Here is a 19260-nt window from a genome sequence, read left to right as displayed (position 1 = left end):
ATTTTAATACAGATTTTACTACTAGGTTTTATTAAGTTGTATATTTTCCGCGGCGAGTGAAAATTTTGGGTCATATCAGGACTGTGCAATCTTGAGGCAGAAGAAATTTTTAAATTCGGTAAAGATCTTTGACGGCTTATAAATTTAATTTAACCGGTCGTTGCATAAATATTCATTCATCTCAGAAGTATGAAATACATGTTGACGTACGGTTACGTACCACTTTGTAATACGATGTATTGTGGTGAAACAAAATTAAAGCCTTAATTTTTTGCAAGAAAAACTTCGAATGCGCATTTAACGATTCCTAAGGACAAAATAGAAGACACTAACTTTTTAATATTTCTCCCCAGATTATTATTATATTTACTTATTTTTTCGTGGTGACAGATATATCTTAGTTCGTTTAATCGTAGCAGCAACGTGTTACACTGATGCAGGCGTAGTCCGAACTTGGAATAATGGTTCTTTTTTTACGTAGTATGCCCCAGCGCTTTACGGTGAATTTCTTACACAAGAAATCGGGCAGAGTACACATAGCTCACTCTGTAGCTTTGTGCTTAACAAGAAACCGTTTTTTGTGTGTGTGTTTTTTTTTAATTTCACGCAAAGCTACACTAGGGCTATCTACGCTAGCCGTTCCTAATTTTGCAGTGTAAAACTAGAGGGAAGGAAGCTAGTCATCATTACCCACCTCCAACTCTTGGGCTACTCGTTTACCAACGAATAGTGGGATTGACCGTCATATTATAACGCCCCCATGGCTGAAAGGGCGTGCATGTTTGATGTGATGGGGATTCGATTCCGCGACCCTCGGATTACAAGTCGAGTGCCTTAACCACCTGGCCATGCCGGGCTCCAAGAAATAGTTCTGTAATATGACAACCGAAGGAAACCTGTACATTTTAGACTTATTTTATAACCATCTAGAGTGGAATTTATAATTACGTTTCAATTTTTACACAAATTCAACTTTGTTAGGACGTTCCCAACGGCATATACTCTTCAAAATACGAATATGCGTATTTGTTTTTAAAACCCAAAGGTGTATAACTAGCTATCTTCACTGTACCCACCGTTGAATCTTGGCTGTTGTTTAAAAGGTTAGCTAGGTTAACAGGGAAATTCATGACTCAATAGGACTCCAGAGCTCAGATTTTGTGCATATAAATAAGCTCAGATGAGTTTTACAAGAGTTTGTTCAGCGCTTTTAAAGAAACAAAGAATTAGGAAAAGACAATAACATTGTATAGATAAGTGTAGAATTAGGAACAGGCAATAACATTGTATAGATAAATGTAATCAAGTCTGTTTTTGTTTGCTCTTTGTTCTTTTGTAGTTCGGTTAAGAAATTCAGCGATCGTGATATAATACATTCAAAACAATATTGAGATAATTATTATTCAACATGACAATGCTGTTAGTTATTTCTGGTGGTAATTTAATTACGTACCGAGTAAATCAGTTTTTTAGAATTTATTTTAGTTTAAGCGACTGTTTGAACTTTATTTGCGAAATTGGCTTTGCTTCTCTGTGTGTTTAGTTAGTTATAAATTTGTAAACAGTAAACAAAACTGTTATATGTGATGCACTATAATGAGATTTTTTCGGAGAATATGAGTGTGAGATCTTCCATATATAACTATCATTTAGTATCGGATATACAGGTTATTCGTTTAGAATTTTCTTATAGGGGGGGGATTATTTGGTGAATTGTGTCAATGAAGACGGTTAATTTGTATTCCTCTAAATTTTTATAACTCCGCCTAAAAAGGTACTGAGCTATCTTTACATCAGATGTTGTCATCTAGAAATAAAATTTCAAAATGTGCAAAACAATTAGGGTTAGGAGCGGATGGAGAGGAAAATGTGTAGTTTTACGTGTGTGGCAGTAGGAAGTTTTATAGTTAGCAACTATATCTTCAAACTGTTTGTCATATTGAAAATATCAAGTTACAAATATGAAGAGTATATTTAGCCTTATATTGATTGACCTTAACCAATAAGTAAAATGTAGAACATTATGTTGTTTTATGGGCCCTTGACGAAAGTTCGACACGTGCTTGGGAAAATGTTTTTTTTTCTGTGAAACATATTATATGATGTATGCATTTCACACGTTTGTAGTATGGTATATTTAAAGTAAGTGATATTATCAGCAGTTTAAAGTACTAACTTTTATGGAGCACAATTTCCATGGAAATTTGGTGTAGAATAACTGTACTTTGAAACTTCGTATTAGCACTTTATAATATATATATCATTATTTTTCAATCTTTGTTTAGTTGTTTAAGTCACATGAAACCTTTAACTATTCATTGGACGTTGCGTTCAACCAATAAGAGTGAAGGATTTGTACGATTGCTTAGGTATATAAGATTGTTACCAGTGTGACACCACCTGGGCCACGTGAGTTTTGTGTGGGAAAATGTGATTTTCGATGAGTGTGATACAAGTGAGAGGATGAATAAGAAAGTGGTTGTTTTCCGTGAAAAACTAACAGTTTGTCCCTGAAAAGAGGATCATTATTACATTGAAGACATTACTGAAAACTGATTATTCATTTATATGATTTCCAGTGACTTAAGTGGTAACTCGTTTTGAAAATGATTGCTGTCTTACTTATTTTCACTTCGGTTTACCTGGCTGTTAGGTAAGTTACTTTGTTAACATGATATAGTATTGGTATTGTTTATTCATACACAGGGAATGCTCTTTATATGGTGATATGTTAGGATTTGGGACATTCTTTATATATATATATTCATTTCGCGTAATTTGGTGTAACAAAATTTTAGGGAGCCCTTTAATGATTACTAGTACCCCTTATTAAGTCGACTTTAAAAATATACGTATACTTGTGATATTACGTCATAATAAATTTGGTAATACTTTAATCATATTACTGTTTTTTTGGTTTAATACGTATTTCAGTAATATACTGTATTTTATGCCTTGTAAGACGTACTTTTTTTTTTGTAAAAATACCTTCAAAAATCCCCATATGTCTTCCAAGACAAAAGTGATGGTTTAAGACAATAGGTTAGCTTAGGTTGTACTCAAAACGACTTCTCGTACAGATCGTAATCTTATTACTTACCAATTACAAGCATTTTCATATATATAAAACTTTCAGTTTAACTAATATTGTCGATATACTGTGAATAATATGATATATTTCACTGTATTTACTCAGAAGGTTAAGGCTGCATCAAGGTGTTGGTTGCTGACTCAAATATTTTTTTCTTAGAATTGTCTTTCCAGAATTAGGGTGCGCCTTGCAAGGTGTAAAATACGGCATTTATATTCTACTTTCTTGATTGTGTGCAATTGCCAACAAGTGTTCTCACTTATCACTTAACTGACCCACTGGTTCTAAGTCACAACACAAGTCTTTGTTGAAATGCTATTTTTGTCTGTATTTGCCTGAGCTAACGAAACATGATTTTAAGTAGTAATGTGACTTCATAATAAGAGTGATATTTGTATCTTGGTGGTTCAGCGGTAAATTTAAGGATTTATAACCCTAAAATTCGGGATTCGATCCACTTGGTGGACACAATGCAGAGATAACGCCTCGTGCGGCTTTGCTTTAACGACAGACTGACAAAACTGATTATGATTTCGGTCATAATATTATTTATTGGAACAATTTTGTGACAAGTAAAATAGAGCATTTTACTCATGTCCAGTTCGTTCTGTCAGCAACCCTTTATCCCGTCAGAACAGCCGGGCAGCACGTTTTACTTTCAGTTAAATATGAAACGCTCTTTAGTTTGTAATCAGCCGTTTATGGTATATCCGTATAGAATGTTGTTTTTGTTTTTATAACTTTTAATATTTTCTCTAGATTGTGAAACGATGTTGTTATTGTCAGCTTCTGTTGTAGCCATTGAATTCTCTGGTATAACTTGTGAAGTTAACTATGTAATAGTACCGTTAGTTATTACGACATATGCACTGATCTCCTACCCTAGCTTTGTTGTTTGTTTCTTTTTGCACTTAGTATTTATCGATATCATTAAATTCTTACACCCATATTCATCAATAATACAAATGTTTTATGAGAACACAGACCCACATGGTTATTGTTATTTCGTTCTGTAATATTTATTTCATTGGATCGATCTGCTGCAAAAGCCATTTGCTGCCAAGGTCAAACGCACATAAGTGTACACACGTGTATTGTAGATAGGGGGCTGAGCTGGTCATTGCTCCCAGTACTGATAAAGGAAAAGACAAAAAATGAAATATCAAGTCTTTGTATTGCTATCGATAAAGACCGTATTAATACACTTTTTTGTTTTTACGATAAAATAATTGCGAAGTCAAATAACATTGTTTTGGTTCATATTACTTGTAAACAACTTTACCTTTTAGCCATACATCTAGAAACTAGAAATTAGTTTTAATGGAAGATTTAAATAATTCTTTACATATGTTTCACTAATTGGGATGTTCAGTTTCAACAGTTTGTCATTTTGATAGGGAAAGAGTATTCGGAGAAATGATGAAACCTGACTGGCTTACTGTTCTGTAGTTTATTTCATTAAGGTACACAAGCTACAGTCATGTGAAAAGTTAGGACACCCTATGAAAGCCTGTGTATTTGAGTAACATTTTTGGATATATAGATATTTAATTTCAATTTCAACAATACTGAGAGATTATAGGAATATAACTAAACAATTAAAACTGAAGAAAAGACTTTTCAAGATCTTCTGTAAATGTAATTCTACAAACATGCTTATTCTAACTGAAGAACAAATTAGGACACCCTACCCCCTAATAGCTAGTGTTACCCCCTTTGGCTGAAATAACTTCAGTGAGACGTTTCTTGTAGCCATCTACCAGTCCCTGACATAGGTCTGAAGAAAGTTTGCCCCACTCCTCAATGGAGAATTCTTTCAGCTGTGAGATGCTTGAGGGGTTTCTTGCATGTACAGCCCATTTCAAGTCACCCCACAGCATCTCAATGAGATTAAGATCTAGGCTTTGACTGGGCCATTCCAGGACTCTCCATTTCTTAGTTTTCAGCCAGTCCTTGGTGGAATTACCAGTATGTTTTGGGTCATTGTTGTGTTGCAGGGTCCAGTTTCGCTTCAGCTTAACTTTTCGTACAGATGGTCTCACATGATCCTCAAGCACCCTCCGATACACAGTAGAATTCATGGTGGATTCTATGATTGTGAGCTGTCCAGGTCCTGCTGCAGCAAAGCAGCCCCAAACCATGACACTTCCACCTCCATGATTCACAGTTGGTATGAGGTTCTTTTCCTGGAATGCTGTATTTGATTTATGCCAAACATATCCTCTGTTCTGGTGTCCAAATAATTCAGTTTTGGACTCATCTGTGCAAAGAACATTATTCCAGAAGTCCTGGTCTTTGTCTACATTCTCTCTGGCAAACTTCAGTCTGGCCTTGATGTTTCTCTTAGAGAGCAAAGGTTTCCTCCTTGCACACCTCCCATGCAAGTTAAACTTGTGCAGTCTCTTTCTGATTGTAGAGGCATGCACTTTCACATCAACAGTAGCCAGAGCCTGCTGTAGGTCCCGTGATGACATGTTAGGGTGTTTGGAGACCTCTTTTAGCATCTTGCGGTCTGCTCTCGGGGTGAATTTGCTTGGATGACCAGTCCTAGGCATGTTGGCAGTTGTTTTGAAAGCCCTCTACTTGTTTCCGGACAGTGGAATGGCTGATTTCTAAATCTTTTGGGATCTTTTTAAATTCCTTACCAGATTCATAAGCTGCTACAATTTTCTTTCTGAAGACCTCAGACAGCTCTTTTGCTCTCACCATGGTGCTCACTCTCACTTCAACAGTCAGGAGCACACCAAACTAAATGTCTGAGGTTTAAATAGGGCAAGCCTTATTCAAAATGCTGAGTAACAATCTTCTAATCATGTGCACCTGGTGTGATACACCTGTATGTGAGTTGTGCCATTTTTAGTGGGAATAAATGTGGGGGGTGTCCTAACTTTTTCCACAGTTAGAATATGCATTTTTGTAGAATTACATTTACAGAAGATCTTGAAAAGTCTTTTCTTGAGTTTTAATTGTTTCAGTTATATTTCTAGAATCTCTCAGTATTGTTAAAATTGAGATTAAATATCTATATATCCAAAAATGTTACAAAAATACACATGCTTTCATAGGGTGTCCTAACTTTTTCACATGGCTGTATGTGCATTATCAGTGTTAAATTATGGTTAATGATGGAAACTGACTTACTGAGTGGAGCTCGGGGGAAAAAAAGCAACAAAAAACCTTGGGAAATTAGTATATTACCAAGTTTTCTGCATAAGGAGTCATTATTGTAAATATGGACAGTTTAGAAAGTGAGTGGTATTTGGAGTTATGAAACTACTAAATAAGAAGTGAGACTAGAGGATTGTTCAGTTAACTCCTAAGCCAGTGGTGGACAAAATTTGATATAATAAACATACCCTATAGCAGTGTTCCCCAAAGTGACCAAGAGATGGGCTGTAAACAAAGGTGATGAATTAATTTTAATTCTGAGTAAACAATAACCTAACAAAAATTGTTGAATTAATTAAATTACAGGATTGTTTCATATCTTAATAAGAAAATAAGATAACCTTGCATGAAATTGTGTATTTCATTGCTCATCAGTCTGCCAGCTTAACCCAAATATAAATTGTTGATGGTCTGCTTATAATACATATAAATTGATAAGTAAAGGCCACACTAAATTACAAATGTACAATTTCAAAGAAAAGGCACTTCATAGATATCATATCGTTAAAGTTCATTAGTATCATTTTTCTGACCTTGACAAGCAACAGTGATAAATTTAGATTAGTTGAAGTGAAATACGTGGTACTTAATCCTTATTACACAAAGATTTGTAAATATTTATTTTGTAGTGAATCATTTTCATTACAACTTTATTGTAGTATTTTTAAGTTTATGTGAGGGTTAGTACAGTTATTTTTCATCATGTTTTTTAAAGGCATAAAAAGTACAATTTATTCTCATTAATGACTGTTTGAAATGTAAGATTATTTTTTGAGTCTTGTTGTCCAATACATGGAATTTTACACATTTCTGAAAAGACAGTGTTTTAAACCAACAGCTATTTCACTGCATACTGCTATAGATAATAGGTTTCTTTTATTTGGAGTTCATGTGAGTCAAGGATTTTAATAGTTACTAATTGCTAAAAAAATTGTGCAGAACTATGTTGATGATACCGGTTATGAAAACATGCTACTAGTGGATATTGTAATATTTTTAATGAAATAACATTTTTGTTGTTTTCATTGTCTTTATTGTGATGCATGTTTGTTATGAAATTATTTAAATAAAGTTTTATATTTAAAATTATGATATTAAATATTTTACTCGTGCTCAGTGTCAGATTTGAAAGGAGATTTTCTAAAAAGAAAATTTTGCACAAAATAGTTTTGTGACTTCAAAGTGGTCATACTGGAGAAACCTCACCAGTTTAAAAATCTATCATTTATGGATTCTTGTTGTTTTTAGAGTAGTGATATGTTATTGAAAGATGTAATAACCAATCAAAATGCAGTTATTGTATTTGTAAACGGTTGTTTCATTGCTGTGGTTAGGCATATGTTAAATGGCTAATTTAACATTCTTTCAAAATATTTTGTCTACTGTTTGTTGTTTTATGCCTCATATTTTATATTTGTGCTTGTTTCATTTACTAACATGATACTTTTAACTATGGTATTTTTTAAATATTTCAATCAAATTGTTGTGTATAGATGTGTAACTTTAAAAAAGTGACTACACAGTATATATATACTTTAATTAAAAAAAACAACTGAATAAATATGGATATTTTAATGAATTTTAACATATTTTTTTTTGGGATAACAGGATTGCCATGGCAGAACTTGCCCAAAGTCTTCAGAACATCTATACCAGATGGGAAGAACGAGCAAAACCCAAGATAAAACATCTTGCAGCAACAACACAGAACTGTTATTCTTCACAATCACAGACATTTAGAAGGAAATTTAGTAACAAAAAAAGTAATTTCCAACATGCATACAGGCCACCTTCTTGTAGAACAAATGGCTATGCTGAGTTTCGATTAAAATATTCTGTTGCTCACTTTGTAAGTTAGCATTTTCTATTTACACATTCATATAACATTATATGATGAAATTGTTTTAATGAAGTGTGTGTCATCTGTTAGGGACAATTGGAATTTAACTGCTCTTAGTTAATTTGTCAAATATTTTTCATATGAATGTTAAAAATGAAAACATATACTCGTTAACATGGTGGTTCCTAAGGTTTAGTTTGAAAAATGACATTTTACATTTTTTTTCTTTTTGTGACAAATTTCACAAGTTGTTTTTTTTATATATGTGATGTTTGTTACAATGATCTAATTTGTATTTACTCAATATTTAAACCTGTATTAAGTATGATAAGCTTTGGATGTGAAGTTTGTGAAATCAAGTCCAGAGAAGACTTGTTAAGTATCCATACCATTAAACAGATTTTGAGTTATATACAGATAGTATCCATCTATGCATGTGTGCTTGTCCTTGTAATTAATCCACTTGCAGGATTGGCTTTTGTAGATCTGAAAAGGATGTTATGACAGTTTTTTTTAGTTTTTTTTCTCATGATTTTTGAAAATGGAGTTCATACTTGAGATCAACCTATAATCAGGCCAATACATTATTTACAATAGCTGATACTAAACTTGGAAAACTAAAGAATACTTCCATACCACCACTGTTTTGTTGGAAAGTTGCTTCTGTCTGTCTGTCTATATTCAATAGGATTAGTTGAGAAATTAAGCAAACGATATTTGTATGTTATGCTGTTAAAAGATATGACTTTTTTTTTTTTAGGGGGGGATTATAGTAATTTGAACTTTTCATATGATTGACATAAAATGTAAATATACTGTGCCATGAATTACTATGTAGAAATGTAGACTAGTATCTATTTAATATATTTTCTTACATCTCTTGTGTGTTCACAAATCCTATAATTAAAAATTTATTTGTAATACTTGAAGTGTCAGTATTTCAGTAGTTCTGCATATCTGTTTATCTGTACATTACAAACATTTTTTGTTTAACACTAGTAAAACTCTTTAGTGAAGTTCTTTATTGTCATTCTTTAGTAATGTATGTTTTTAAGTAAATAATATACATTTAGTTTACAGGTGGTTTATTAATCATTGTTTAGTTTTTGTCTCTATATCTCCTCCTGTTTGTTTGGAGGAACAACTCTGACCTTGACCTTGTCATGTAAGTTGCTGGGAATATTGGTTTTTTTGCATATATCTATTTCAATAATTCTAGACATGATAATTTTATAGGCATTCAATATGAGGCATCTGCTCATGATCTGAATTATTCTTTAAATGTGGGTTTTGTTTAAGACCACAGATTAGTAACTGTAGAACTGAAGTTAAGTAACCTTTTTGTGAGAGGTTCAGTATAATATACGAGTTATATACACATTTGCACATGCTAAGTATTTGCATTAACTTTTGATACAGAATGTGTATCTTCACAAAATTTGGTAGACTTTCAGTAAAGATTACAAGTATTTTGTACACAAAGTCAGATTTCTAATGAAATATTTTTACTAAAGATTTACTTGTGTAAATATTGTTTGTTTTGTTACTAGTCTTAATAACTAAGACGTGTTTAGATTTTAAGAAATATGAAACTTCCATCAGACTAAAGACACATTCTACCTTCTCAAAATCTTGGTTTGAAGGAATGTGATAGCCTTTTTATAGATTAAAATGGAAAAAGAAAACCACTAGGGTACATTCCAAGTTGTTGATTGATTGTTCGCATGTTGTATATTGAAGTATATTGAAGTGGCTGTGTTTGATTTAGTACATAAGCAATATTTTAGCAAAATAGAAAGGTATGAAGTTCTTATTCTGTATTCTATCTTGTTATTATTAGTAATTTCAGTTTTTCTAATTTTTATTAAATTATAGACTTAATATTTTGATATCACAAACATCTAATTTTAAACAGCACTGTATTCAACTTACCACATGACTCACTAAAATTATTATTTAGGTGTGGTCTCTTAATATTCACTTTTAAATTAAGAAATTTACAAATATATAGTGTTGAAGTTTAATTTATAATCTATAATTTGATTCCAAACTTATATTGACATAAATTCATAAAATAGTAGTTCAATAATTTTGAATGCAAGTCAACAAATGTGATAACATGAGCTATCACAAAAGGGTTAAAAGACTAGGAAAGAATCTCACTGCCAGTGTTTTTTGAGGTGTAGTATTGGTATATATCATATCAATAGTGGAGTGTAACTAACATTTTCAATTGCTATAGAAAATATTAAAATCAAATTTATACAATTACTTAATACCTGTATTTTGATTCAGTTAGTACCTAAAACTAGGTGCTATGTTTATGTTCATTCACAAGGGAGTGTGTGCAGCCACTGCTATTTTTATTACCTTATCACATGGGTCTTACAACAAATGTAACAATTATTCACATTCTTCTCAGTGTTGAACTGTTCACTAAAAATAGGAAATGTTAAATATATTTTTGAATTTTGTATTGTGTTCTTTTTTTAAATTATTCTTATTCAAAACAACCCAGCATGGTTAGGTTAATTTATTTTATTGGGTTAGAAATTTGATCACATGCATGATGTATCATTGGATGTATCATTCTTCGAAAGTATTGAAGCAGTACAAGCTCAGATACACAAACTTTGATTCAAAATACAGCTCCCAGAAAGCACATTAAATGACTTGATAAATGTTCCTTCTTAGAAGAAAAGTGACAATATTTTCACAAGTGCAGCATCAAATTTTAGTCACTTAAATGCAACAATGATACATAAGTGATATTTTAAGTATATACAAGGTAGCATATATTTATGAACTTTGTAATACAGTTATTTGTACTTTGTATTATATAAACCAGTGAAGATCAGTAACTTTAATTTTGAATCTTGTTTTTTTTTAACTAAGCACAAAAGTGTGAAACATCAGTTTCTTTTAAACAAGTTCTATATTATAAGGTTAAGAATGTAAAATGTTAATCATAATGTTTAGTGTACTACATATTAAGTTGGCTAAACTTTTCTTACAATAGTTTAGATTTCTTTTTGTGATTAAAACTCCAAGAATAATACAGTACAAACACTTTGATTAAAAAAAATAACATTTGATATTTATTTGTTGGAAAATCTCTGAATAATGGTAGAAAACTAAGATATAGATGTAGTCTACACAGACAATTAATTATGCCAATGTAGAATATCTATATAGAATTTAGTTTAATTCAATATTTGTATTTCAAAATGATGAAGCAGTCATTTTCTCACATGTGCATTTTACTATAAGGAGTTTGTTGTATGAAGGAAGGCTATCTATAGTATTACAACCAAACATACTTTCTTTTCAAGGTTACTGTGCCCTTAACCATTTTTCTACTTGTTTTTACTATCTGAAAGAGTTCAAGAACAGACATTACACTTTGTAGCTTATCCTTGAACTGAATTAAATGCATCTTGGTTTGTGTTGGTGGTTAGACAGATAATATTTCATAAAGTTTACACAGACAGTTTTGTTGTGATAAAAAGTCTTAGATAATAAATTTATCTCTTTTTACTGATGAAATATTTTCTTTTGTAGAAAAAAATATCTGCTTCTGTCTACCTAACCTTTGGTTATGTAGTAGAGTGTATGAGAATAATTTATACTGGGTATTGATCTATTTCTGTTTAAGCCTTTCTTAAAATCTGAGCCTGTGTGTGTGTATCCTTTCTCTGTACCATTGTTGATGTGTTGTGATGTCTTGTTTATGTAAACAGAATTAAAAGGCTATAAGGTAGATGGTATTGATGCTTTTGAATACACTTGTATTGGGTTGTGCCCCTTCACGTTTATGTAAATGTGCAATGCATTTCTGTTTATTATATACACACATAAAATTTGTTTTTCAAACTGGCAAAAAAGTCCCTTTAGTGTGAATGACTGATAAAAACTTAAGATTGTATAATGTTTCTGTTTTTGATTAGCATACTCTACACTTGCATATAAATATCCAACATTTTTAGAAAATTGTTATGTACTATTAACAGACTAAATCATTTTCTGGGTTGGTCAAAATACTAAAATGTAAGATGAAAAAGTGTAGTAAAATTTTACTGTAACTTACTATTTTCAAAATAATGTTGACATTGAGATTGTCTGAACTCTGTATGTGTATGTTAAGGAAATATAACCTGCTTAATGCTTGCTGTTAAGGCTACAGATAAATAAGTTGTTTGTGTACTTAATATTGAAATTAGTTTGTCTATTCTGTATTAAGTTTTTTCTGTTCTGCATATCATAGTTATTATTTAGACGTACAGTTATCAAGAGTCGCCCAATTTGTTTTTATTATGTGTACTAGGATTTTTTTTGTTTCTGTGTTGTATTGGTTTGTTATGTAATTACACTTACAACAGGTTTAGTCATAATTTGTATAAATTGTAAAATATTTGGTTTTTAGCATGAAAATTAAACATATAGATACTTTTAATATTACACTAAGGTTTAACATTAGTTGAGATACTAATAAGTAAGTTTTTGTAATCAAATAATTCTTTTTCATTGTGTGAAGAATTTCCAGATTTTCAAGTGATTTTTATGTAAAGTAAATTGGATGTTACGATGTTCATGTCACTAATAGCATTTCTTATTATTTACAATATTGAAGAATTATGTATGTGTTTTAAATTGTATTATACAGTTATTTGCATAATTATCAGGTGTAAAAAGACAGATCTTAGTTTTTTAATTATTTCTTAGAGATTGAGATGTTCTATCTGGTTAGTGCAAATTATGATACTTACAGTTGTGCCTGTCTTTAATTTTGACACGCAGCCAAAGTCTTATGGTGTGGGTCACTTTAAGAGTACCCCTTCCATTATGCCCAGGAACTCTTGGTTGAGGCCTTTTGTAGGAACTTGTTGTTCAAAATGTGTTCCACTCAGTAAGGTAAGTTGGAGTTTTCCTTTGTGAATGTTCTGTTTTACAACAAACAGTGTGGGTTGTTCTTTAGTGTCTTACTTATATTATAAAGTTAAGGTATTTCAGTGCTGTTGTGCTTTATATAGTACTTCTTGATTGATAAGATATTGTAGGAAGGTGTTTGGTAGATGAAATTGGTTAATACAAGAGTTTACTGTTCCAAATTTGACTACAAACTATTATTTTGAAAGATGTAAAAACTATTTGTTTGTTATCTTAAAATAATAAAAGTGGCACATTTCTGCTATTTTCAGTACTTTCAACTTTCCTGGATTTATACATTATTTACTAAATTCTATTTTCCTTTACCAAAGGATATATAATCATGTTGTTAATTTATGAAAAGTTTTATTTACTTTTCTCTGGCTTGCATTTTGTTAGTTGTTACTTAGGTTTCAAGAAGAAAGCACAATTTCTTTGCCATTTATAGTTTACAGAATCTCTTTTTAACAGTTGATTATACCTTATAAGTGCCTGGTGCTTTTTAACTGGCTAATATCTAAAGAAAAATATTAAAATTAGATAATGAACTGGTCATGAATTATGTAAAGCTGGTTACTCACACTACAGTGCATGCCCTCTCTCGATTTCATATGAACTTTTATTTTTTGCCACTGTATGTAGTCCTGTTAATTTTATTTGGCTTGCTTTTATTATTTATCTTTTTAAAGAGAATTATTAATACTTACTTTGTAACTCTTTCCAACCTGCGGAATCTCAGCTCAAAATGTAAAAATGATGCAAGTTATTATAATTTAAATTTTCATCCAGAGAAACAACTTCTATTGAAAATTTCCTGAAAAGTAAATAGAAAGATGCAAATAGATACAGTGATTTAATATATATATATTATGAAGCCCAAACCCTTGATGCAGTTGATGTGATGGTAAATCCCATTATTCGTTGGTAAAAGAATAACATGAATAGTGCAGATGTTTATTCTTGTCTTGTGAATTTGAACTGGTCATACGTATTTACAGGGACTAGTTAGCTCAATGTTTTAATAGGTTATTTTTGTTTTGTAAAATATTATTATATGGATTTGTCCACTTCCAGTTACTCCCAGCTGGCATTGTTCCTGACTCTTGAGGGCTGATAAAAATACCTTTTGTATTTTTTCTTTGTTATCTAGCAGAAATGGATGTGTCCTATTATGATGCTTTCTTTTTGAACATTCTAGGTGAAAGTAAGCTGTCTTGAGCTGCCATAAAAAGCTAATCATTTCATAAAAAATCATAGTAGGGCATTAGGAGAATCACTGTCTTCATCAACTTCTATCTACTCATTTTACATGTATTCTATTTAAGTTACCAAACTTAGCCCCATGTTGTATGTTAGGTGTGATAAATATGGGTACATTTCTTTTAATGTATTATAAATAACTAATAGAAGCATAAATAGCAACAACAAGTATTAATCCCATAGCAATTAAAGTGAGAAAAAAAATCCAGTTACTGTGTTACAAGGCTAAAACCAATGTATCTTCTGTTCTCAATGAGTGATACATGAAATTAAACCTTTTGAGTCAAAAATGTTGAAACCTGTGCAAACAAGATAAGTCTTAATCAGTGTTTTAATGATAATGGGGAAAACAGTTGTAGCTTTGTCCCTTAAAATGGTTCTGTTTATAACATTTTACAGCTATGCATGTGAAATGTTTTTGAGGGGCAAATCAAATGATGCTTTAAAAATTTGAATTTTTAGTTTCATGACCATAGTTTGTGTAATTGTCCATATTCATTAATTTGATTCTCTTAAGAAATAAACCAGTCATTTGAATTCCTGTTACTATGTATGCAGTCATTTGAATTCATATTAGTATGTATGCAGTCATTTATTTGTTTCAATATACTCTTTGAGATTGGTTAAGGTTTTACACACACAAATGTAAATCTTGGCTCTTATATAAGTTATTCAAGTACACTCCTTTAAGATTTATATAACAAAGTAATTAATAGTGTAAGACTTTTATAATTGAAGTATGAGAACTTTGAAAATGTTCTTCCCCCCAAAAAAAACAACAACAAAAACATTTCCCTTGAAATTTGGATAAAACTACTCTTATTTGGTAAATTGTGATGAATTTGAATTCATCATGGTGAACAAACAGATATGAAAGTACATACAATAACTGCTGTATTTTGTTACTGATCTGAGGAAAATAATTTTGTGTTGTAGAAACATGTTTTTAAGCTTTACTTGAATAAGTCTTGTAACCAAAATTTTAAATAAGGTTTTTTTAAACACATTTTTAATGCATTCTAACTAGGAATATACAATTGAAATATAGTAAACTACTTAAATTAAGGTAGGTACATCTTAAAAAAATTACAGTAACTCTTTGTAAAGTTCAACAGGTCATTGAACTAATATTATTTTTTTCAGTATTTTAATAGTGTTTTATTGATTTAAATTGCTTTTTAAATGTATGCAATGTGCATTTATATTACCTGAATGCTTTGAAGTTTTATTTTATAATTTGTTTTTCATGAAATGTGGAATCACTAGTTTACTTATTCTCAGTATTAAATAGTAAATGTACATATTTGTTGCTAAAATACAGTTCAGTTGGATTTTAGATTTCACATACTCTTATCAAGTAGTGAAAAATATCTTCTGTTGACAGATGAAGTTTTCTGAAGATCCGGCAATGATGTTGGGAATTGCTAACATCCTGCATGTTCCAACACAGAACAGGTCAGTGCAGGGTGTCAATTTCTAATACACTTGTGACTGTATTGGGTAACAGAATATACTTACTGACTAAATATAAAAAATACATAGAAAAAACAAAATTAGGGATTCCATTGTTATACAAATATATATTTGGAAATGTTATATTTTTATTATTGGATTAAAGTTTATTTCATTAAGTGAAACTGGAATCAAATTAACTTTATAAAAATAAATTAAATTCTAAAGAAATGAAATGAGAAAATACAACCTCGAAGTTATAATTCAGAAATGAATAACCGTGAATGTTAAACAAAATTAAGGGAAAATAGGTTTTAATTAATTTCAATGGTATTCTTTATTTCATTTCACAACTGTAGATAGATTTTGTAAGGTGTGTTTTAAATGCTTTTTTACTGTATACTAAAAGAAAAGAATTAAGAATAAATAAATGTTTCTCTACCAGTAGCTACAGTGCTTCTCCCTCCCTCTAGATTTAATAAGAATTATGAATTGAATGCGACTGCTACTGTTCAAAAGAACTGATATGCATAAATTGTTCTAGTATTAGGCTGATTGTTAATCTAAATTTTCACAATTTTAAATTAATTGCAGTATGTATTTTTTAAGAGGGTTTTTGAAATTGAAACATCACCATACTACTGTTGATACAAACAAGTCTGTCTTGAAAACAGTTTGTATTAAAGATTAATATTATTTAATTTATTTTTGAGTGCTTAGGTGGTTATTGATAAAGCTATTTGCTAATTTTTTTGATTTTCGAGCTAACTTGGCTAGCAGTCACACACAAGGAGTAGTAACTGCATTGATGTATGTTAATGACATTTTTTGTGATATTGTGTAATATTTTCTCAGGGACAACAGAGTGTTGACTAGAACATTTCATTATGCAGCATTCATTTTGCAGAGAAATTCAGAGTTTAAATATCCAGACGTGAGTAAAAGAGTTATCCAGAGTGAAAGGTAAGAAGAGAGGACAGTTTAAAAATAGATATAATGTAAACATTTCAAATTTAATTAGTGTGATAAGTAGCCTATTATATGTAATTGTGTTCTACACTTAGGATTAATACATTTTATTATGCTGATTGCTTTGAAAATTGAGATGTGGAAGTGATACTTTAACATATCATCCTATATTGAAATAGTCTATATGACCCTTATGAACCACAGTAGTGGTTTGTGATAGTAACATAACTTAATTTTAAATAATAAATAGGAAAAAGCAGTCTAAAGTGTTTGAAGTGCAATGAATGTATGTTTATTTTAGCTTGTAAACTTTGATGGCTGCTGTTTGTTTTTAGTCAGCTGTATTTAAATTGATGATTTGTTTGAGATATACTTTAGTACTTAAGGAAATTAAAAAAATAGTTAGTTAATTCAGCAGAATATTTTTAGAATGCTGGGCACTAACTTGCAAACTAATTGATTCATACACTTTTCCAGAGAATTTAAAATTTTCTACTATATCTGTACCATAGGGTTCAAAATGCTATAGAAGAAACAGCAGCTGAAGAACTTTCAGGTTTGTGGTGTTTTGTTCACTAATTAAACAAGAACTTTTCTGGAGGATAATTAAGAGTAATGTTATCAGTACAAATTAATATAATACCCCCTTTTTTATATAACACTTGTGATGTAATAATGCAGTTTTTATAAATACTTATATCTTCAAGTTTGATCATGTATAATTGTGTATATAGCTTTTGACTTCATATTAGTCTAAGTAAATTTATAAAATGAGCTGTTTATATGTGGCAGAGAGAGAGAGAGAGAGAACTATTCACTGTTCCTAACATTATAATATTTCTGAATTCTGTAACTGAAATTTACATGTAACGTGTTAGTGTTTCCTTATTGAAAAGTTGAATGCTGTTTGTCAAAATACCCAAAATATTAATTTCAAGTAAAATATGTGAGATGAAACCATAAGTGTAATGCACAATATGTACTTGATTAGTATTGATGCATATTAGTGGTGTTAAAAAAAAAATTCTATCTTGTGCTGGTAAAAGTAAATTGTGGCAGACAGTTTATTCTGTTAACCTCTACATGCACAAGTGTAGGTCTAAGTACATGCCCTTGTTTTGTACAGAGTGCTATTCAACATGGTATTGTTGAATAGAATTTTGTACAAAGTAAAAAAAGCATGAGCACTTTGACACCCACCTGCTTTTAGTCAACAATACAAATTTTTATTAGACTTTCACAAAGGTATACTTCATGAATTATTGTAAAAATTAGTTATATAACTTTGGTCCAATGGACTTGCATGTTCAGTTCATGGATCATTAACGTGAAGATGCACTTACATTATCAACAGCTGTAATATGACTATTTTCATGGGTATTCATGATTACTTTCAGGGTTATGAATTAGGTGTACTGTGCCTCTCTTGTTTCGAAAGAGTTGATGGGGACAATGTTAAGAAGTAATATCTTGTTACCAAACTCCCAAACTATTGATGTAGAATGTTTGGCCACAATCTGATATGATTGTGTTTAGAAACCATTCATTTAGGAATTTCCTTCTATATTAAGATACAAAACTCCTTCATTTAATTATGTTTTTCTTTAACAAGCTCGCAGTAATAAAGATGTTAAATCACTGTAACTTAGAACTTGGCCTGGACAATATTCACCTGATGCCATTAAGACAGAAACACAGGAAGAGGGCAATAGAAATTTTGAAACGAATGAGATCTTGCATTTCATCTTTACTGCTCAGGTATGACTGCATTTAATATACATTTTATCAAAAAATATGTTCATGATAACAAAATTAGGTGTTGTATAGATACATTTCTGTTCCCATGTGGATTTAGGCGCATGAATAAAGAAAATTGGTACATTTTTTTAAAATTATTGACTAGATTAATGTAATCCATAAAACTGCTATTATTAAAGTACATGGTACAAATGAAGCACTTGTTAACAACTATGTAACTTGTGGTATCCTTTTCTTGTCATGAAGTTATGTAAAGTTAGTCTTCTAAGTTATACAAAAATTGACATTACAACATGTAGATAAGGATTATAAGTAACATTTTTGAAATTATGAAATTGAAATTTTGTGTATGTTGTATACATACAAACTAAACTTGCAGAATAAACATGACTGTGTCTTATTAACAGTGCAATTTAATTAGAGAAGTTTTACTTAGACCTTGAACATGAGGCTATTTTTAATGCTACTATGTGTAAGTTATGTAAAATCCCTCAAAGTGCAATCATATGAATCCTTAATGGACTCAAGTCAATGTGAAAAAAATTCCACATTTGGTGATTGTTGGCAGGCTTTATAAAGGGTTGCAAAAAGTTTCATCTGGAAAATCAGTCTGGCAAACATATGTCACATAAGGTAAACAACAATGGCATCCCCTTGTGTGGTTACTTGCCTCTGTAACGTCCTTTTCCACCAAATGATTGATACAACATACTACTGTACTGGTTGTAACAGCTCAAAGAGACTGCATAGGAAAAATTGACAGGAAATGCTTTAGGCACAATTCTTATCTTGTATT

At 30.8% G+C, this 19260-nt stretch overlaps 2 protein-coding genes across 14 annotated transcripts in view; both read left to right on the top strand.

Annotated features, from left to right (window-relative positions):
- The window catches only part of LOC143229062 (protein slit-like), a 561294-nt gene that overhangs the window by 382292 nt on the left and 159742 nt on the right, over positions 1–19260 (top strand). The gene's annotated exons all lie outside the window — the stretch shown is intronic.
- Positions 1–19260, top strand: part of LOC143229063 (glycerol-3-phosphate acyltransferase 1, mitochondrial-like) — a 70927-nt gene that overhangs the window by 22048 nt on the left and 29619 nt on the right. For 4 of the 6 annotated variants that reach the window (XM_076460809.1, XM_076460810.1, XM_076460811.1 and 1 more), the window contains 6 exons: positions 7868–8108; positions 12897–13010; positions 15670–15740; positions 16593–16700; positions 17219–17262; positions 18356–18464. In XM_076460809.1, the coding sequence (XP_076316924.1) occupies positions 7868–8108; positions 12897–13010; positions 15670–15740; positions 16593–16700; positions 17219–17262; positions 18356–18464 (687 nt within the window). Of the gene's footprint in view, positions 1–2388; positions 2654–7867; positions 8109–12896; positions 13011–15669; positions 15741–16592; positions 16701–17218; positions 17263–18355; positions 18465–19260 lie in introns of those variants that run through there. The other 2 variants (XM_076460813.1, XM_076460808.1) reach the window with 1 other exon arrangement.

This window comes from Tachypleus tridentatus, chromosome 10 (assembly GCF_004210375.1).
Source record: "Tachypleus tridentatus isolate NWPU-2018 chromosome 10, ASM421037v1, whole genome shotgun sequence".
NCBI classification, from domain to species: domain Eukaryota; kingdom Metazoa; phylum Arthropoda; class Merostomata; order Xiphosura; family Limulidae; genus Tachypleus; species Tachypleus tridentatus.
Note: the sequence above shows the minus strand (reverse complement) of the source record. Positions and strands in the feature narration are given on the sequence as shown.